The sequence below is a fragment of the Balaenoptera ricei genome, chromosome 6 (genome assembly GCF_028023285.1).
Source record: "Balaenoptera ricei isolate mBalRic1 chromosome 6, mBalRic1.hap2, whole genome shotgun sequence".
Classification (NCBI taxonomy): domain Eukaryota; kingdom Metazoa; phylum Chordata; class Mammalia; order Artiodactyla; family Balaenopteridae; genus Balaenoptera; species Balaenoptera ricei.
In genome coordinates, this window is record NC_082644.1 from 117,057,300 (window position 1) to 117,079,066 (window position 21,767).

A 21,767-nucleotide genomic window follows, 5' to 3' on the forward strand; every position below is an offset into this window, starting at 1 on the left:
AAACTGTTGGGTGGGAGAGGGGGTGTTGGCTTTGTGCTGATGAGACGGCAGTCCAGCTGCCCAGGACAGCGGCACGTGGAGGACCCTCTGAGAGCGGCTTATCTGCAAACCAGTCCAGGCAGCCTTTGTTCAGATCCCTTTGTTCAGAGGAGACTGACATAGATCCAGTTGAACTGGGGTGGGGGTGGGGTGGTGGTGACTCCTTGCCTTGGGTGGCATCTCTAAGGACCACCAGTGTTAATTTCAGACCCTGCTCACCCAAGGGAGGGGTTTGGACCAGAAACAAGTCAGGAGACTGGATCCCAGGCCCAGCTTTGTCACTAGATCATCCCGTGGCCTTGAGAAGTCTCTTCTCTAGAGTTCAGCCACCCTGTCTATAAAGTGATTGATTAGAGTGGATCAAGGATGGCAGATAGGTTTCTTTTTGGATGCCAGCTCTAATCAATCCATAGTAGCTGCCTGGAGTGCTGTGTTAAGAAGGATTCTGAGGCTGTATATCATGGAGCAAACAGAAAGTATAGCATCATTAATGCCTGGAAGGTCTGGAATGGATTAGTTATGCCTGCCCTGGGGCAGAGAGGGGAGAGTGGTATACTGGCTGTCATTGTGGAATGTGGAGCAGACAGGGGAGACTCACAGATGGTCAGGGGAACCTGAGTTGGGAGTAGGTGAGCGAGGAGGCGAGCTTGGAGACCTTCCAGAAAGTTTGGTGGCTTAGAAATGGACTCTGCACCTACCTCTTCCTATCCAAGTGACCTCAAGTGATCCAACCCCCCTCAGCCTCCGTTTCCCCACATATGTGACAGGAATGATGAGGCATCAGGGCGACATTCCCTGTAAAGGTCCCAAGAGATGACAGCCATTGACAGTGGTCTTCCGTCGACTGTTCAGATGGGGAGCTGAGGCCTACAGATGTGCCCTCCGTCACAGCAGGCCGCAGCGGCCATGGCAAGGGCCCAGGCCACGAGACTCCTGGTGGAGCCCTGCTGGGGGCAGGGCCAGGCTCCCCAGGGGCCACTGCCTACACCTCCCTGTCCTTGAGTCCAGGTGGCAGAGGGGGAGAGTTGTGGCTGCCCTGCTTGGCTCTGCTGACCCCTTGCTGGAGACCCCGGCTAGGTGGGCAGAACCGGGGTGGTGAGCTGGCTGTGCCCCACAGGGGGAGTGGATGCGAAGGGAGCAGCTGCCGCTCCCTTCCTCCTCCCCCACATCCTAGGACCCAACAGGTGGGCCTGACCTGCCTCTGACCTCATTTTCCACTTCTCCGCTTCCCCAGGTGAGCATTCCAGAAATACTCCTGCTTCTAGGTATTTTTTTTTTTGGCTGCGTTGGGTCGTCGTTGCTGTGCGCAGGCTTTCTCTGGTTGCAGCGAGCGGGGGCTACTCTTCGTTGCGGTGCGCGGGCTTCTCATTGCAGTGGCTTCTCTTGTTGCGGAGCACAGGCGCTAGGTGTGCGGGTTTCAGTCGTTGCAGCACGCAGGCTCAGTAGTTGTGGCTCACGGGCTCTAGAGCGCAGGCTCAGTAGTTGTGGCGCATGGGCTTAGTTGTTCCGTGGCATGTGGGATCTTCCCGGACCAGGGACCAAGCCCGTGTCCCCTGCGTTGGCAGGCAGATTCTTAACCACTGCGCCACCAAGGAAGTCCCTGTTTCTAGGTCTTTATCTGTGAGGCTCTCCCTCCTGGATAGCCCCACCCCGCCTTCCCGAGCCTTTGTCACTCACTTTTCCCACCCTTCCTTTCGGGGCCATCTGAATTCCACTCTCCCAAGGCTTACCTAAGTCATCTCCTCCAGGAAGCCTTCCTGGATTCCCCATCTGTACATAATCCCCCTCCTTCCCACATGGCAGCCAGAGGGGTTTTTGTTGAGCAAATATTCAATGATGCCAGGCTTCTGCTTAAACTCTCCCTGGACTCAGGTGAAGTCTGCACCTCTGGCATGGTTACGTGGTTACGAGGCCTGGCTCAGGCCAGCCTTGCTGTGCCGACCCCTCCAGTCTCACTGCCATTTCTTCCTCTCCTCTGCCCTCTGCCCTCTGGCCTGCCCGAATTGCTATCCGTTCCCGAATTCACCTTACTTTCTGGGGCTTCCTGACCTTTGCCTGGGCTGTTCCCCACTCTGGGAACACCCCTCCTCCTCTTTGCTTGGCCACCACCTCCTCACCCTCAGGCCTTCTTCCCTGAAATCTCCTGAGCCCCCAGGTTGAGTTAGGGGCCTCCTCTGACCTCCCACAGCTCAGTGTCACAGCCCGGGACACACCAGGCACAAACAGGACACACCTGGGACAAACAGCAGTTACAGGTCTGCGTCCCCCTCCGCCTCCCCTCCTGACCTTGAGGCCGGCTCTGCCCTGTTCACTGCTGTGTCCCCAGGGCCTGGCCATAGCAGGTGCTCAGCACCCATCCGGCACCCCTAGGTGCTTCACATATGCATTGTCATCGACTCCTGGGGGCTGTCCCGGGGGTTGACATAGTTTATCATCTCCATGGCGATGGGAAAACTAAGCTGAGGCTCAGAGAAGGTCAGAGCAGGGGATGAGGGCGAGGTCTGTCCTTGCGAGGTGGCAGATGCCTCCCCAGTGCTGCTGCGTGCTGGGTGCGCTCTCAGATGTGGCCTTGTTCATTTTGTCCTCGTAGTCACCCAGAGCGGTGTCCCACCATGGCATTCCCTGGACAAGGCTCCTGAGCCCCAGGAGGTGCAGGGCACACCTGAGCCCTGGCATCCTCTCCTGCTCCCCTGGGTCTTCCCCAGGAGAGACAGGAGGCAAAGTGGCCAGAAGGGCTCCGGAACCAGGGCTTGAGCTGAGCAACCTCGGACAAGTTACTGGACTGCTCGGTGCCTCAGTTTACCCATCTGGAAAGTGAGGGTAATAATAGTCAAGCTTTATAGGAATACTGTGAAGAATAAATGAGCTAATTCATACACAGTGTCTGGAACAGAGCCTAGTAATAACTTCTCTGTTTTGTTAATAATGCTAATACTACTAATAACACTGATCAGTACAACCATGGAGGGATCCTGAAATTGAGGGTCCTCTCCTCATTATGTAGATGGGGAAACTGAATTCCAAACAGGTGGAGGGATTTTTGTTCCTTCATCAAGCTGACATCTGAGCTATGACCTGGACAACAGGACTCAACCACAGAATAGTGTTCCAGGCACAGGGAACGGCAAGGACAGAGGCTCAGCAGTGGGAAGGGGCTTGGTGTGTTTGAAGAACAGCAGGGAGGCCAAGGAGGCCGGCCTGGAGGAGGCAGTTGAGGCTTCTACAACAAAACCAGGGCCCTTGTGATGCCCAGTCCTTGCTGTAGGGGAACTCTCTCTAAAGAGCGTATAAAGAAAAAAAAAGATCTTTTCTTTGCCACAAAGTTCCATGGACCTCAAGTAAATGCCCTTTGGTTCATTTTGGTGGTGCCTTTCTCTAACCCTCCTGGGTCAGCCCACCACCCACCTCACTGTTGTATCCTAGAATGGTTATACCCCACAGGGCGAAGGTAGACTAGGGATGGTTAAACAGCGACACTCATACCACCACTCTCCCCACCTGTGTCCACAGCAGACATCAGTAATGGATCACAGATTATGGCACTCTGGATCAGTCTCCTCCAGTGCTGTGGGCAGCCCGTGTAATTATTCTTAGCACACGAAATGAACCAATTTGTAATCCCATGATGGGCCTACACCTCCCTGGTTCACTGGGACCATAACACAAGCCTGCTGGGTCAGAGGCCAGATCCATGCAGCCCACTATCCCCTCTGTCCTTTGCACAGGAGACAAATGGGACAAGCACCTGCATCCCAAGTGCCCTGGCCCATTTCAGAGGACCCTTTCTCACCACGGCCTCCAGCCATGCCCCTTCATGTCCTGAACGGCTCTCTGGCACCTGATAGCTGGGAAATGCCTGCCCTTCCTTGGGAAAACTCAGGTTCCTGAGCCCAGACTACCAGGGCAGCAAACAATTTAGCACCAAACCATCTGAGGTGGGATTGGGAAATGGGAGGGAGGGGCATGCGGAGAGCAGCGGGGCCGCAATGGACAGAGTTTTCCGATCCCACCTGTGACGTGTGTGGGTGGATTCAGCCAGGGCGGTTTCAGTTTCCTCCTGTGTTTCTCTCTCTCTTGCTTAAAGCCCTTCTTGGCTTCTTACTGCACTTAGAATAAAGACCCAGCCCCTTTGACTGGTCCTTGGGGCTCCCCAAGGTCTCTGGCCTCACCCTCTCCCCGGCTTAGCAGGCACCAGCCACACTTACTGTCCCTCAGCCATGCCACGCTCCTTCCTATCTCAGGGCCTCCATCCTTGCTGTTCCCTCTGCTGTTCCCTCTGCCCCAGATCTTGGCATCTTCGCTGCAATGTCACCTCCTGGGAGAGGTCTGCACTGACCACCCTGCCCCTGTTTTTCCAGCCTGGTACAGGATCATCTTGTTTGGTGCCGACTTTCAGTAGCTGCTCCCCAGAATAGGAACCAGACCCAGGGGTCTTCTGTGACTCTGTGACTTGTCCTGGGCCACCCAGTGAGCAGAAGTAGAGCTGGGCATGTCCCAGGTTCTCCAGGAGAGCTGAGGCCCCAGGTGGTCAGGAGCACAGACCAGGCCACAGGGATGTGATGCCTGAGCCGGGCCAGCTGGGCGCTCACCTCACCCCCGGCTTCATGCTGGGCACCCATGGTGTCATCTCCGCTGCTCCTGGCTCTGTATTTGGCAGAGACGGGAGGAGGCTGGGGCGTCAGGAGGTGGGGCCAGTGTCAGGTCCACAGCCAGCCTGAGGCCCCCGCCCACCGCATCCCTTCCTCTTGACCAAGCTCCATTCACCACAATGGAAGATCGGGAACCTCGATGGGGACTGACTAGGAAACTATAGCAGGTCCCAGGCCCTTAAAGGCGATCGTGAAATTGTGATCACCTGGAGGGTGAAGGGAACGCCATCCCGAGGGGGAACAGCAGGGCACAAATAGTGCCCCAACACAGTTCCATGATGAAGAAAGTGTGGACGGAAAAGAAGATGGAAAGGAGACTGGCCAGAGGCTAGAAGTGGGTGTGCTGGGGGTGGTGGCATCATGGGTATTCTTTTTTCTCTTATATTTTCTATTTTACAAGTTGTCTGTAATGCTTTTATTACATTTATAATAACCAAATAACCCGATGGTATTGTAACAAAAATAGTGGGCGGAAGCAGGAGGAATTCTGCAGCCGCCTCCACAGGGCCGGCTGTCAATCCTGGACCCTTCTCTGCAGTCACAGCTGTGGGTAAGGAGGCCGCCGCCAATGCCGTGGGGTCAATCTAGGAACAGCCCATTTTACAGATGAAGAAACTGAGGCTCCGAAGGGCGGAGATACTTGTCTGGGTCTCACAGCTGTGTGTGTGTGTGTGGAGTCTGGGTCCAGCTTGCTGGCCTCCATGGCCTGGGCTACGGGGGCTCAGCTCTGCTGGCTCTGGCTTTGGGAAACCCCACAAAGCTGAAGGCGGTGGAGGATGGGGGGGCGCAGTGAGGAGAGAGATGGGGGAGTGGAGAGGAGCAGGGAAGAGGCCTCATCCTCATGGATGTGTTTGAGCCCCTCCTCCAGGATCATCTGAAGGCAGGTCTCCAGGGAGCTGGGAGGGGAACGCCAGGGGAAGGGAGGTGTTTGAAAAGATAATGGGAGAACAGTTTGCCAGGGCCGCTGTGGCAATCCCTGATTGCAGCTGGGGGTTACGCTTTATTATTTATCCATCTACTTACTTCCCACTTTCCACACTGCAGAGAGCAGCATCTGCCACACCTAATCCTGGCGGGGAGGGAGGTGGGCATGGAGGGCTATGCGAGGCTTGCTTCAAGCTGGGTCCCAGAGGACGAGGCTCTGTGGGAACTGCAAGCAGTGAATTCCAGAAAGTCCTAGCAGGCTGGTGCCTCTGGGGAACCAAGGCCCTGGCGGCGTTGGGGATGCTGGGGGCCACAGAGAATGGGATGCTGAGCTGGAGTTGGACCCGTGCCTCGTGCCCAGCGTGCATTCATGCATTCACTCATCACTCATTCATTCATTAATTCACTCCCTCATTGCTCCCTCATGCCTTCATTCACTCATTCATTCATTCATCTGGTCACTCATTCACTCCCTCATTCATTCAGTCACTCATTTGCTCCTCATTCATTCATTCAGTCACTCCTTCATTCATTTATTCACTCCCTCATTCACTGCCTTACTCCTTCATTCATTCGCTCACTCCCTCATTCATTCTGTCACTCATTCACTAATTCATTCATCTGCTCACTCATTCCTTCATTCATTTGTTGGTTCATTCATTCTGTAAATCTTTACTGAGCACCTATTATGTGCCAGGCCCATGGCCAGCACTGGGGGCGGCAGGGACTGGGGGAGACGAGGTGCTGGAGTCCCCTGGGGGACACAGGCTGGCGCAGTGGGGGGCAGAGGCGGGGTGGGAAGCTTACAGGGAGGAAGCCCAGCGTTGAGTCGGGAGTGTTTTATAAGTGGCGTTCAGCCTTCAGTGTTTTTATGAAATGACAGCTTTCTTTTTTTTTCCCCTTTCCCTTTTAAAGAGGCTTAAGAATACAGTTGTCAAATCTGGGATTTTCTTCTCCCGTCTCCACCCCGTCGTGGAGAGCTGGTTCCCAAGCACAGTCAACCATGTCGAAAACCTGTGCTCTGGTGGCTGGAAACTGCGTGTGGAGCTCAGGAGCCGCGCCACGTCCCCGGCTCGGTTCCACAGCTTCTCCTCCCATCCCCGAAGAGAGTTGAGACCCCTGCTCTAGAACATGGTTGTGGGAGGGGTGGTCTCCATATAAATTCCTCAGAACGCTTTTTGTGCCTCACCCCCCCTGCCCGGCCTAACCTGCGCCAGCAACAGTGCCAGGACTACTGCTGCTTCCACCCTTGGTCTGGAATCAGGCAGAAGGCACTGAGGAAAGCAGGCCACGGAGGCTTCGGGCCTCGCTGGTGACTGGCTGCACACAGAGGCGGTGGCAGGGGTCCAGTTGTGGCCCCCCATTTGCTAGCTGTGCAGCTCCAGTAGATATTTACTGAGCACCTGCGCTGGACCCTGCAGATTCGGGGTGAGCTAGAAGACGGGGCTCCTGCCTTGACGGACCCTGTGATGCACTCACTGGCCCAGGCATCATACAGGCTACAGGCACAGCTGCGAGGCTCAGGCCAGGGACAGGGTGCTGTGAGTGTGTCGACCAGTGTGTGTACTGGAGTCTTGGGTGGCCAGAGCGGGCTTCTCTAGGGGAGATGCACTGAAGCCAAGACAAAAAGGGGGAAGGAAGAGGGGAAGGAGTGGGCCGGGCAAAAGAAATGCCGTGTGAAGGCCCTGAGCCAGGAGACTTAACAGCCCCCAGCCTCAGTTTCTCCATCTGTACAATGGGCATAATAATCCTCCCCTCCTGGGCCTGTTGGGACGATTTGGTGAAATGGTGCCTGGAAATCACATAGCTCCGTGCCCGGCTCTCAGTAGGTCCCTGTTATTCAGAATCGCAGATCTCTGGAAGGCAGACACTGGGGAAGACCCTTCCCTCCGCTTTGTGGGGGTCCCCAGAGACCATCTAGCCCCGTGGTTCTCCACTGGAGTGGTTCTGCTCCGGGGGGATATTTGGCACTGTCTGGAGACACTTTGGGTTGTCATAACCTGGGGTGGGGGTGCTTCTGGCATCTAGCAGGTGGAGGCCAGGGATGCCATGGCGTGGGTGGAAAAACCCTGATCTAGTCTAAGTCACTTATTTTACCAGCAGGGAAACTGGCGGGCATTGCAGGGAAGGGGTTTGCTCGGGCCCCTCTCACTGTGAGACAGGATGGGCCAGGGCTGGAGCACAGGGCAGGCCCCAGAGCAGGTTTCCAGGCAGCAGCGTGTCTGAAGGAGAGACGGGGTGGGGGCGGGGAGAGGGAGAGGCTCAGGCCTGTTGGAACCTGAGCCTGGGTCAGGGATGGGGCTGCAGTCACGTACATCTCTCAGTCATCCTGGGATAGAATTCTTGGGCAGGAACTCCTATTTTTTAAATTTTTATTTATTTTCTTTTAACATTAAGACAGCTACTATATTTTGAACAAGAAAGTGGCATAAGCAAGCGAGTGTCCCCCTAACATGCCAGTTCGTCCCCCACGGCACCCCACCGCCCCCCAGCTTCCCCCCTGTTTTGGGAGAAAAGCATCTTTTCTCTGCCCAGTCCTGTCATCCACTGTCACCCCTCTGCACAAGGCAGGCATGGCCTCGCCTGGTATCTGCTTAAAGTCCAAAAATTGTCCAGATGGGGCAGCTAAATGGCTGCATTTGGGGAGATGAAATTCACTCGGTCAGAGCTGGAGGCACCAGCTGACACAGGGCCACTGACCACTGATCCTGAATCAGAGAAATGAACGGATTTGCCCAGATTTCCACAGGTGCTTCCATGTACAAACAAGTTCTATAGCTACTTCCATTAAAATGTATTCTGATCAAACAGTCTTGCAGAGGAAAGCTCACCTAGCCTCAAGTCTATAACACAAAAGCAAGGAGAAAATGACAGATTTTCTGCTGCCATCACACCTGGAACCTTCACAAGGGGGGCCGGGGTGCATGAGGCCCCCGGGCTCCGCTGGGCTGTCTGCGCCAGAAATTCCAGGTTCTGCCTCCGGGCCTCGAAGTTGTCAGCCGGCTGGTTGTATGCCGTCCACACTGGGTCTCCCACAAACAGCCGCATGGCTTTCTCGTATTTCTTCTCGTCCAGTGTGAAACGGTGGTAAATCCCGGCAGGGAGAATGATCACGTCTCCTTTTTCCATGAAGATCCGGCTGCACCTGTCCTCTTTATCTCTCACGTCAGAGTACCCACTGCCGTCCAAGATGAAGCGAATCTTGTCATCCAGGTGTAAATGCTCCTTGTAAATCATCTTAATCTTTTCTTCGTAATTTGGTAGTTTGTCTCTGCCTATGGTTGTTATGTCCATCCAGGAGTAGTTTCTCTCTTTTCGGATCTTTTCTAATTCTGGATCATTCTCATATTCGTTAGCATCCAATTTCCAGTAAAGGACCCCGAGCCCGCGCAGCTGCTCCAGGCCGACCGGGCGCACGGGCTCCGCGTGGTGGAGCCACGACGGGTTGTCAGCCGAGTTGTCCGTGTACCAGGCCTGCACCGTGGCCGGGCCAGGGGCACTGCCGCCTGGCCCCAGACCTGCGCCGCGACCTGCTCAGGCTGGTCTCAAGAGCTCTGTTATTAAGCCGCAGCTCCCTTGGGTGCCCACCGTGTGGTGGGGGTGTGTGCCTGGGGTGAGTGTCCTGGCTCAGCCCACCACGGGGCTGAGCTGCACCTCGGAATCGGACCATGGCAGGAGGTCCTGGCCTCAGAGCTGTGAGGACTTGAAGAGCAAATTTGGGGCCTGGGGCAAGTGGGGCGTCTGGGACAGACCTCCTCCTCTCTGCTCCAGCGAGACAGGGTGCCCCACATCTTCTGATGATGACCGATGGGGTTATGCAATGTTTGGGGAGCAGGCTCTTGGCTTTCCATGGGGCTGGGGCCAGTGCAGCCTGGCGAAGAGGGAGACTGGGAGGCAGGAGTCCCGGGTGTGAGCCCTGTTTCTGCTGCTAACTTGCTGTGTGGCCTTGGGCCAGTCTCTCTCCCTCTCTGGGCCCCCAGTTCCCCATCAATCCACAGAGGGGTGGGTGTATATCTGTGGTTCTCTAACCATCTGCACGGAGTTCTCAGGTTCTGACCACGGTCCCCGGGGCTTAGGAAGAAGATGCCTGACACCTGGCCTCTCCCTGTCTCTGTGTGTTCATTCATTCATTCATTCATTCAGCTCATTCATTGAGCTCACTGGGCATTTACTGAGCCCCCGTTATGTGCCAGGCGTCGGGGCACTGGGAGTTCACTGTTGGGTGGAGGACACAGCCTGGTGGCAAACATGACACAGCGTGGTTCGTGCTGCGCTGGGGTCGTTCAAGGGATGGGGGAGCAGATGAGCATTGCGGCCCCTGGGGGCCTGGGCGGACGTCCTGGAGGGAAGCCGGGACCTGGTGGATGAGTGCATTAGCCAGGCAAAGAGGAGGAGGATGTGTTTTGCAGGCACAGGGACCTGCAGGCCCAAAGGCCTGGTGGCTGGATGGCGTGGCAAGCTCTGGAAAGTGCGGCAGGGTGTGGAATATGGGCGGCGTGGGGCGGTGAGGGTGTGTGGCCAGAGGAGGCTGGGCCGTCAGGCTGGAGCAAACCTTCATCGATCGGGCCCCCGAGGGGGTGGGCCTGCTGCTAATGGCACCAAGGGGGCTGGAGCCCCACAGTGACAGTGACAGTCTCTGCAGGGGAAACCGGATAGTCCCCCGAAGGCTCCCCACCGAGGCCAGCCTGCCTGTACCCACCTGCCCCCAGTAAAGCTGCAGGGCCCCCCGCGGCTGTTCGCAGTGCTGACAGCTCCCGCTGCGGCGGCACCTGCGCGGCCTCCCCTCCTAAGAGCCAGGCACCCGCAGGGACCGGGCCGCGAGACGCCTCTGGGCGCCTTTTGTTTTCCCTTTATTGTTTTTAATAATCTTTTCAAATCACTCAAGTGACACACAGCCATTGTGGGGAAATGGGAGGCTCTGGGGGACACAACGGGAAGCGATGGCCCCCCTCTGGCCTCCAAGGCCGGCTGTGCCCCCATGTGGTCATCACGGCCTGGCGCTGGGCCTGTTCCCTCCTCCTGCCCAGGGACCCGTCCTGACCAGGGGCCTGGGGTCATGGACCAGATGTTGGCTCCGAAACGCTCCTCTCTGGCTCTGCGTCCTGGCCCAGATGTGAAGGTTTGAGTCTGGAACACCCAGCTGGGAAGGAGGCTTCAAGGGGAGGGACCCAGAGGGGCCGAGTCCCTTCTTGGTACCTGCTGTGGGAGGGGCCCTGACCTCTGTGCCTCAGTGCCTTCATCTGTGAAATGGGGATCACTGAACCCACTGAGCAGGGCTGAGTGGTGACTGCAGGAGGAACTGCCCACGAAGGCTTAGTCCAGTGCCCGGCACGGGGCTGTTGTCAAAGGTGCAGGCGGTGGTGAGATGGGGCAGTGATCCTGGTTACTGGGCCGGGACCGCCTCCCTGGGCCTCTGGCCCCTCGAGGTGCCCCAGGGGGTGGGTGGGGAGGCACGCAGAGGCCCAGCCATTTTTTACAGCCTCATGCTTGCTGGGGGCACTGCGGGAGGGTGGGTGCCCACGGCAGCCCAACGCCATGCCCCACTCCATCTCCCAGCCTCTCCCTCACCCCTAAGGAACCGCTGACATGTTAGCAAGAGTCTTGTCTTGCTTTCTTTCTGACATCTGACCTTGATCACTTAGGCCCCAGGATTCCCAAGCCTCCCTCCTTCCGGTGCCCTGCGTGTCCCTTCACCCAGCCTGGGCCCCTTAGCTTGTTCTCTGATGGGTGGAGGGACAGTGGCTTCTCCACACACTCCCTGTGTATACGGCCCTCAGTCACGGCGCCACCAGCAACTTTCCCGGGACGTGACGAGAGAGTGGCCCTGGGTAGACCAGAGAACAGTGGGGCGGGGAGGGGACGTCTTCGGCGAGCCCGTGTCTCTGAGCATCTGGCCCCATCAGTGGTTACTTCGAACCCCACCTCAGCTCCAGTCTGGGCTGCAAGGACTTGCAGATCTCCCTGTCTCAAAGCCTCAGTTTCCTCATCTTTAAAATGGGCTTGGGACTTCCCTGGCGGTCCAGTGGTTAGGACTCCGCGCTTTCACTGCTGGGGCCCGGGTTCAATCCCTGGTCGGGGAACTAAGATCCCACAAGCCACGCAGCCAAAAAAAAAAAAAAAAGAGCTTCATCATAGTACATTTCTCATAGGGCTGTTATGGGCATTCCAGGAGAATCAGGTTTGCAAAGTTCCCAGCAGAGAGTGGTCCAGCAGAGGTAGCAGCTGGTAGCTGATAATAGCTGACCCCTCTCTCTAGCCCCCCTTTGTGCTGGGAACTCTCCTCAGAGGAATGTATGTCCTGGTTGGAGTTGCCAAGCTACACGCAGGAGCCAACTTATGAGTTGATTTAAAAGAACACATTGAGGTCATAATACTAAAGATCGTGCCATTGCTTATTTTTTACGTCCAGCCCTGTGCCAAGTATGCTACATCATCTCACGCAGTCCCCACAAGATGGATGTGATAGCTGTCCCTGTTTATAGATGAGGAGAGTCAGGCTCAGGGAGGTGAAGGCACCTGCCTGAGGATGCAGCTAGCAAATGCAGGACTGGGATTTGGGCTGCAAAGCCATGTTGCCATCAGCTGGCCGGGTATCTGGAGGGTCTCTGGGCACTGGGAATGCAGGGTGGGCAGGTCCAGTTGGAACCCACCAGGATGCCCTCCGAGCTTGCTGGGCGGCTCCCGCGTCGTTCACACAGTTCTCTGGGAACAGAGGCAGGGGAGCGGGTGTGTGCACACGGGGGGGTGCAGGCATGTGGGAGGAACCAGCTGCCGGCCCCATATGGTGGCTCTGCCCACCAGCGCCACCAGCGCCACCAGCACCACCTGCCTGCCTGGCTCCGGGAGGGGCTCAGTGGAGAGGGTCGGGGAGGGGGGAGTACCTTGTGCGAGAGCGGGACTTCGGGGAGGTCGTTCATGCAAGTTTTGTTTTAGTCGCCTGTGTGGAGCAGGGGGCCGAGTGGCCAAGTGACTCTTATGCCTCTGGGACAGATGAGGCTAAGAGAGGTGTGGCCACCTGTCCCAGGTCACACAGCTGGCGAGAGGCAGAGGTGGGATGAGCCCGTGCCCGTGGAGTCCAGGTCTGTGCTCACAACCCCGTGTGGCGCTGTCTCCCGGGACAGGGATTCACAGGCTTCCAGGGCGCTGGGCAGGCTTACTGCCTGTAGGGATCCCAGCAGGTGGGTGATGCTGGAGTCTCCTTTACCCTCTCTCACCTGGTCTCTACCTCCAGGTACAAAGGCTTCATCAAGGACTGCCCCAGCGGGCAGCTGGATGCAGCGGGCTTCCAGAAGATCTACAAGCAGTTCTTCCCGTTTGGAGACCCCACCAAGTTCGCCACATTTGTTTTCAACGTCTTTGATGAAAACAAGGTGAGCTGGGAATTGACAGGGCCTGTGCCAGCCCGGAGTCCCCTCCCTCCGGCGGCAGCCTGCGCGGCTCCACACCCACGCTGTCCTGCTGATGTTCCATTCCAGAGAAGGAACACACACGTGTGCACTCACACATACACATATACACACAAACGCACGCACATGTGTGCACACCCACACGTGCTTATACACATGCACACAAACGCATGCATGCACACACATACATGCACTCATATTGTACACAAATGCATGCACGTATATACATTGCAGGAGCTCACACATGCACAAGGAACCCACAGAGATCCGTGTATGCAGATACATACCATGCACACAGACATACATGTATACACACATGCACACATATGTATACCTTGAACCTTTTCTTACAAGCACAAAATGCAAATGCCTCCAGGGATAATAACAGGATTTATAATCATAACTGACATTTACTGAACATTTACTACATACTACGCTCTTTATGTGGATTTTTTTTTTAATAAATTTATTTATTTATTTTATTTTTGGCTGCATCGGGTCTTCGTTGCTGCACACGGGCTTTCTCTAGTTGCGGCGTGCGGGCTTCTCACTGCAGTGGCTTCTCTTATTGCGCAGCATGGGCTCTAGGTGCACGGGCTCAGTAGCTGCAGCACATGGGCTTGGTAGTTGTGGCTCGCGGGCTCTAGAGTGCAGGCTCAGTAGCTGTGGTGCACGGGTTTAGTTGCTATGTGGATTATTTTTAGTGAGACCTTACAACCAACTGCCTGTAGGGGTGCCTTTTAATTGCCCCCATTTTGCAGATGAGGAAACTGAGAATCATATAACATGGGCTCTTTTGTGCCTGGCTTCTTTCACTGAGCATCGTGTTTTCAAGGCTTATCCGTGTTGCAGTGTGTCCCTTCCTGGTGACGGCCACCCTGACAGCATATCCACCATAGGGGCATCTGCAGTCCTCCAGACTCTGTGCCACGCTGGCATATTTCCTGGCTCTCTTGTATTCAAGGTGGACGTACTGTAACTTGTTTCCACGCTCCACGCTGTAGGGCACTCGGATTTTTTCTGCTCTGTCACGCCCTGGCTTTCTCTGCAGGTGGCCTCAGCTGACAATCGCACTGCCTGGCCCTAGGAAGAGCTCTGACCTCTCCGGACCTCAGTTTCCTTATTTGCAAAATAAATAGGATTGAACAGTCCAGATCCCCACCTTTTTCTATAGCCCCTGAGCCTGTGGTTCAAGGCCGAGGAGAAAAGGGTTTCTGGGTGACTCCTGCCCAGAGGGTCATGTGTGCTGGTGGTCCCTCTTCCTCCCACCAGATGTGGAGTGTCAGGCTCTCCCTCTGGCCTCACCCTTTTCCTTGTCCCTCCTGCCTTGCTTTTCCCTTTTTTTTTTTTTTGGCCACACCATGCAGCATGCGAGATCTTTGTTCCCCGACCAGGGATCAAACCCGTGCCCCCTGCATTGGGAGCGCGGAGTCTTAACCACTGGACCGCCAGGGAAGTCCTATTTTCCCATTTCTAATCCTACCCCCTCCCCCTCCCCTTCCTTCTCCTGACCCTCATCCCTTCACTCCCGCACTCTCCACTTGGGTGTCTGGTACCTGCTGCCGCCCATCACCACCTGCCCAAGGTGCAGCCTGACCAGGTGACTCAGCGCTAACTGAGGCCCACCCCCACTCCTCTCTCTCCTGCAGGACGGGCGGATTGAGTTCTCTGAGTTCATCCAGGCGCTGTCGGTGACCTCGAGGGGAACCCTGGATGAGAAGCTGCGGTGTAAGTCCTGCCCCCTGGGCTCTATGGGGCGGCCACTGGGCGGTCCCAGGCGGGAGGGAGGCCAGCTACCTGGGCCAGGTCATCTGTCTGGGGCTGAGAGTGGCACAGATGTCCTGCCCTTCCAGGTCAGAGGCAGTTTCTTGGAGGAGGCCAGGCAGGAGGAACGTGTCTTCCTTAGATGCGTGGACAGATGGGGCAGGAGCAAAGGGGCATCCGAGCAGGTGCAGACATGGGACCTCGGGCAGGACAGTGTGGAGTTAAAAGACCCGGTTCCAGGGCTTGATCCACCACTTCGGAGGCTGTTTTGATGACTGATCTCATTCATTCACTTATTTACTGGTTCACCCAACAGATGTTGACCAAACACGGCCACGTGTCAGTGCTGGGCAGAGGCCAGGACCCACGGGTGCATCAGATAGACGGGCACCTGCCCTCGCGGCTGTCAATCTAGCTCAGGGACCTTATCCGAAAGATCCCAGAAAACTGCAACCGAGGCAGGAAGAGGGAAGTGTGAACCGACAGGAGAGGAACTGACCCTGTTATGAGTCGGGAGCTGAGCTGGGAAGGGTGAAGGTGCCAGGGAGGAGGGAGGGAAGAGGGTTCCAGGCAGGGGAACAGCATGTGCGAGGCCCTGAGGAGGAATGAGAGAAGGATTCAGAGGGGAGAGTGTGCAGGCTCATGCTGCTGCGAGAGGGAATCTGGAGAGAAGATAAAAACAGCTGGGCCAGAACTCACTTCCCACTGAGACACTTTCACTGCTTTGCATCGGCACCGAGAAAACGCGGCAGTTTCTTTTTCTTTCTCTTTTTAGGAATAAAAGAGGATTTTATTTATACAGAAGCTCCTCCCCTCCTCCCCAGGCATATTATTTTATTTTCTAAGTTGATCCCAGCAGGATACAGTGTAATTGTGGAAAGAAAGTGGGCTGAAAGGAGGCAGAGGCCGGGGCATGGGGAAGGAGAGGGGGGCCTTTAGGGCTCCTCCTGGGGTCCCCTCCCTCCCTCAGCTCCAGCTCCAGCCTCAGCACCAGCTCCAGCCTCAGCTCTCGCAGACCCAGTGCCCCCTCCTTTTTATACTTAGGTTTTTTTAAATAACCCTAGTTGAAACGGCGCATGTGTTCCTGTCGTGCGTGTGCATGCGCGTGTCCCGTCTGTTTTGATGTAAATATTCATTGATTGGATGAGTAATGGGGCTGTGGTGCAGGGGCGGGGGGTCACTCTGCCCTGGCTGGTTGACCGCAGGGGCCTTCAAGCTCTACGACTTGGATAACGACGGCTACATCACCAGGAACGAGATGCTGGATATAGTGGACGCCATTTACCAGATGGTGGTGAGAGGCCCGGGTCCTATGGGGTAGGGGGAGGCAGTAGGGGCGTCAAATTTAGTGATTGGGTCTGTCCCAGAGGAAGCACCCCGTGGGACTGCTCTCCCGACCGGGGCAGGCGTTGGCCAGGCGAGGGTCACTGCCTGAGGCCGCTCAGCACATCTGCAGTTGGGGTGGCAGATGGGGGCTGGGGTGGGTGGGAGGTTCCAGAGCAGAATTACAGATGGCGGGGGACATTGCGGGGAGTGGGAGGCAGAGGCAGTCCTCATCTGGAACCCCCCCAGGTCTGGGGAGCATATTTTTGGGAAAAGGGCCCAAAGCCCAGAGTGCCAGGAGCCAGCCCTCACCTTGTCTGTCCCTGTCAGGGGAACACCGTGGAACTCCCCGAGGAGGAGAACACCCCCGAGAAGAGGGTGGACCGAATCTTCGCCATGATGGACAAGGTGAGACCCCTCCCCGTAGGCGCCACGGACCACCTAGGGGCCTGGCTTGAGGCAGGCAGCACACCTGGTGTGACGTCCACTGGTCCGGTTGGCAGCCGTCCGCTTCAGACATCCAGGGTTTTAAGTAAATTTGTCCAACACTTTCTCTTTGATCAACTAAGATTCTTTATTTATTTTTTTAAATTAATTAATTAATTAATCTATTTTTGGCTGCGTTGGGTCTCTGTTGCTGCGCGTGGGCTTTTCTCTAGTTGTGGCGAGAGCAGGGGCTGCTCTTCGTTGTGGTGCACGGGCTTCTCATTGCGGTGGCTTCTCTTGTTGCGGAGCACGGGCTCTAGACACGCGGGCTTCTGTAGTGGTGGCTCACGGGCTCTAGAGCGCAGGCTCAGTCGTTGTGGCGCATGGGCTTAGTTGCTCTGTGGCATGTGGGATCTTCCCAGACCAGGGATCGAACCCATGTCCCCTGCATTGGCAGGCGGATTCTTAACCACTGCGCCACTAGGGAAGTCCCAAGATTCTTAACCTTTTAAATTTTTTGCCATGGACAATAAATTTGGGCATTCTGGAGAAGTTGTCTGTGGACTTCTCAGAGTAATGGTTTTAAGTGCATGAGATAAAATCCACAGGACTAAGAAGGAAGCTATTTTGGAATGCTGCTATCAAAATTTTTTTTAAAAGAATTTGTGATGTGGTATATGAGCTTCTTTATGAACACATCGGATGATGAGATATAGCGGTTTAAGCGCCCCACAATTTCGAATCGATGATATGTGCAGGTGATGCCTACAACAACCGTGGAGTGTTATAAAAATGCCTCAATCCCCACAGTTGACAAAGTCACAGGTACTGCTGGTTCTGTGGGAGATCGTTACCTAGATTCATTATGGAAGAAAAAGCTAAATTTCAGTTATAAGTTAGCAAAAAGAAAGACCTCATTTTTTCCCATTTTAGTTCACAGGCCTGCTGAATTCTATCCTCAGACCCCAGATTAAGAAACCCTTCTTTATACCAAACTTTTTTTTAAACTGGAAATAACTTTGTTTTAAACTGGAATTTGACATCAAGATGGTAAGGAAACCCAGTATTGCTTGCCTTCAATAAAAGAATTCAAATGAACAGTGACCTTGGGCTTATTATTACATTCTGGCTAGGTACAGGTGCCTGCCCTGAAAGCTTTGAGCCTGAGGCCTTACTTCCTTAATTTAAAAAAGTGAGATCACATATCAGAGAGGCAGTAAAGACACAGAGGCTCAGACCACGCTGGGCTCCTGATAATAATCAGAAGATGTGTCCGTAGAGTGCGGCAGAGAATACTAGCTTCTCGCAGGGTGGTTCAATGTTATTTAACACCAAGGTGTTAAATCCCCCCCACCCCCAATTCAGACCTCCCTTATTTTGGGAAACAAAGTCCACGCTGTAGTCAGACTGGGTGTAAACCTGGCTTCCCCAGTTAGCCGGCAGGGGGCCCTGGATAGGTGACTGAGCCTCGGCATCCTCACTGGTGAAATGGTGATAAGAGCAGCCCCTCTTTGGCTAAACAGTACGCTGCTAAATAACCAAGAGATCACTGAAGAAATCAAAGAGGGAATCAAAAAATACCTAGAGACCAATGACAATGAAAACACGACGACCCAAAACCTATGGGATGCAGCAAAAGCACTTCTAAGAGGGAAGTTTATAGCAATATAATCCTACCTCAAGAAACGAGAAAAATCTCAGATAAACAATCTAACCTTACACCTAAAGGAACCAGAGAAAGCAGAGCAGCCCCTCTTCTTAGAGCGGCTGTGGGGACCCCATGAGACCAAGCGCACGCATAGCGTGCGCGGGGCCCACAGTAGACGACCCTCAAGGTCTGCCTGCGGAGCTTGTGGAAAGCTCGTCACGATCTCTCTCTCTGGGTGCAGGCTGTGGGTGGCTTCCAAGGCCTTTTTCTTTTGCTCTCACGGGTTTCCTTGCAAGATGCTCCAGGGGAAAGGATTCTGGCCCAAACCATTTCCTTCTGCAAGAGACCCACTAAAGCCCCTTTACGTGGGCTCCATCCAGCCTCCTCGTAAGTCTCCAGGGGGATGGCTTAAATGCCCTTCCAGGGGTGACCCCAGAGAAATGCATCAGGCTCTCAGCCCTGTGGGATTACCACCCTCTGTGGGGATGAACAGCAGTGAGGACGATACCTGGGGAGTTACCGGGTGCTTCCAGTCTGCCGAGCACTTCACACAGCTTGAGCTCAAGGAGTGCTCACCTCGGTGGCCTGAAGAAGCCGTTCAATTCTCTCCAGTCTCCAGATGAGGAAACAGGGGCCCAGAGAGGTGGGTCGTGTGCCCAAGGTCACCCAGCCAGGAAGTGCCCGCGTCTGTCTATGCCTGACCCCTCCCACCTAATGAGCTGCCTTGCCTCCCTCCTGACTTAACTGTGGAAGCAGCCCTGGGCTGGGCTTGGGGAGGGAGCGTCCAGGGCCCAGGGCAGAGGCCGCTGTCCTGGGAGGTTGGTTGTCCCCTCACCTTCACCCTCCTCTCTCTGCTTGCAGAATGCCGACGGGAAGCTGACGCTGCAGGAGTTCCAGGAAGGATCCAAGGCGGACCCGTCCATCGTGCAGGCGCTGTCCCTCTACGACGGGCTGGTATAGTCCAGGGCCCAGAGCTGAGGTGAGTGGAGGGGGACTTGGGGCCTGGGGTGGGGGCAAGGGGGCAAACCCAGCCTCAGGACACTTGGGGTTGGCAGATAAGTGCCTGAGTTTCCCGGGGGGGGAGGAATCGGGGTCTGCCCAGTTGGAGCATAGCTAGTAGGGAAGGCCTAGGAGGCAGGGCCTTCACATCAGCCAGGGCTCCTCTATTTTTGTCATTTTTATATACCCAGGTTCAGCCTGAGAGTTTACTTGAATAGAAGTTTCCCTGGGTTGAAAACACTTGGAAAATCCCAGCTCTCAGCCAGGGCCAGGGGCCTGGGAGAACAGGAGTTTCTCATCTTCTCTCCGTTGGGGTGGCTGAAGACCTCAGCTCCCACTCTCTCTTTTTTTTTTTTTTTTAATATTATCCAGCTTTATCACCAGCTTTTTTTTTTTTTTTTTTTTAATTTATTTTATTTTTGGCTGTGTTGGGTCTTCGTTTCTGTGCGAGGGCTTTCTCTAGTTGTGGCAAGCGGGGGCCACTCTTCATCGCGGTGTGCGGACCTCTCACTGTCGCGGCCTCTCTTGTTGCGGAGCACAGGCTCCAGACGCGCAGGCTCAGTAGTTGTGGCTCAGGGGCCCAGTTGCTCCGCGGCATGTGGGATCTTCCCAGACCAGGGCTTGAACCCGTGTCCCCTGCACTGGCAGGCAGATTCTCAACCATTGTGCCACCAGGGAAGCCCCCCGCTCTCTTGATCAATAGCTCCAACATGGTTTCTTTTTTTGCCCAGTCGGGATGCAGGATGATAGCCCACAGAGGCCTCTGCTGCTGGCAGAGAACTGACCCCCATGGTCCTGTCCAGCTGCAAACACTCTTTTTTTTTTTATCATCTTTATTAGAGTATAATTGCTTTACAATGTTGTGTCACTTTCTGCTGTATAACAAAGTGAATCAGCTATACATATACATATATCCCCATATCTCTTCCCTCTTGCCTCTTCCTCCCTCCCACCCTCCCTATCCCACCCCTCTAGGTCACAAAGCACCGAGCTGATCTCCCTGTGCTATGTGGCTGCTTCCCACTAGCTATCTGTTTTACGGTTGGTAGTGTATATATGTCCATGCCACTCTCTTATTCTGTCCCAGCTTGCCCTTCCCCCTCCCCGTATCCTCAAGTCTATTCTCTAGTAGGTCTGCATCTTTATTCCCGTCTTGCCCCTAGGTTCTTCTGACCATTTTTTTTACAAACACTCTTGTATGTGTCTCCTGGTGGACGGATGATGCATTCTGTTGATATAGATCTAAGAGTAGAATTGCTGGGACACAGAATGTGTGTATGTTTAGCTTTAGTAGATACTTCCAGAAGTTTTCCAACATGGTTGTACCATCTCCTACCCCCACTTGTGGTGTATGAGAGCTCCCATTGCTCCACATCCTTGCCAACACTGGGTGTTCTCTGTCTTTTAAAATTTCAGCTGTTTGGGTGGGCGTGTCATGATAGCTTGTTGTAATCTTAATTTGCATCTCACTGATGAGCACAGAAGTTGGGCACCTTGTCGTATGTGCATCCTCCGTTTTACCATCACCTTTTGTGCAGTGCTGTCTTAGTTATCTGTTGCTGCACACTGCAGTACCGCAAAACAGCAGCTGAAAAGAACAAACATCAGGAATTTGGGTACAGCTTTGTTGGGTGCCTTTGGCTCAAGGTCTCTCATGAGGATGCAGCCAAGCTGTCAGGAGGGTGACCAACCATCCCAGTTTGCCCAGGACTGTCCCGGATTTAGTGCTGAAGATCCCATGTCCTGGGAAACCCCTCTGTATTAGGTAAACTGGGATGATCATCAGCTGTTGGCCAGGACTGCGGTTTCATCTGAAGGCTTGGCCAGGGGTGACCCACTTGTAAGTTCACTCATTTGGTTTGGCGGCCTCACCATGTGGCCCTCTGCACAGGGCTGCCTAACAACATGGCGGCTGGCTTCCCCCAGGGTAAGCTTTCTGGGAGGGAAGGAGAGGGAGAACCCAAGATGAAAGCACAGTCTTTTTATAACTTGATCTTGAGAAGAAAGATCCCATCACTTCTTTTTAAAGAATGCCTTGGCTACTTTAGGCTATTTCTATACAAATTTTAGAATCAACTTATAAATGTCTACACACACACACACACACACACACACACATGCTGGGATTTTGATTGGGATTGAGTTGAGTCTACTGTTCAGTTTGGGGGAGAATTGGCATCTTTATAATGTTGAGTCTTCCAATCCATGAAGATGGTATATCTCTCTCTGTGTTTAGGTCTTTAAATTTTTTTTCTCTATAACATTTTGCTGTTTTTAGCTAAAAGATCTTTCACATCTTTTAGTTGATTTATTCCTAAGTGTTTGATGTTTTTGATGGTGTTTTAAACAGTAATTTTAAAATTGTATTTTCTGTTTGTTTCTGATTTATAGAAATTCAGTTGATTTTTGTTTATTGATCATATATCCATGGTCCTGCTAACTTCATTTATTAAATCTAGGAGTCTGCCTTAGATTCTTTTGGATTGTCTGCATTCTGTTTCTTCCTTTCCTATCCCTCTGCCTTTTGTTCCTTTTTCCTGCTTCCTCACACTGGTTGGGCCCTCCAGTCACATAGGAGTAGTGACAGTG

The 21,767-nt window shown here is 54.3% G+C and overlaps 2 protein-coding genes across 2 annotated transcripts in view; one reads left to right on the forward strand and one right to left on the reverse strand.

Annotated features, from left to right (window-relative positions):
* Positions 1-21,767, forward strand: part of NCS1 (neuronal calcium sensor 1) — a 61,827-nt gene that overhangs the window by 24,550 nt on the left and 15,510 nt on the right. Inside the window, exons 3-7 of the mRNA XM_059925831.1 lie at positions 12,844-12,982; positions 14,668-14,746; positions 15,988-16,076; positions 16,436-16,513; positions 19,041-19,158. Of these exons, the coding sequence (XP_059781814.1) occupies positions 12,844-12,982; positions 14,668-14,746; positions 15,988-16,076; positions 16,436-16,513; positions 19,041-19,139 (484 nt within the window). The 3' untranslated portion in view covers positions 19,140-19,158. The remainder of the gene's footprint in view (positions 1-12,843; positions 12,983-14,667; positions 14,747-15,987; positions 16,077-16,435; positions 16,514-19,040; positions 19,159-21,767) is intronic.
* LOC132367601 (acireductone dioxygenase-like) lies at positions 8,238-10,170 on the reverse strand. Its single transcript, XM_059926185.1, has 3 exons — positions 10,032-10,170; positions 8,507-9,130; positions 8,238-8,320 (listed from the first exon to the last, which is right to left on the reverse strand). Exons 1-3 carry the CDS (start codon positions 10,168-10,170, stop codon positions 8,238-8,240), a joined length of 846 nt encoding a protein of 281 aa, XP_059782168.1.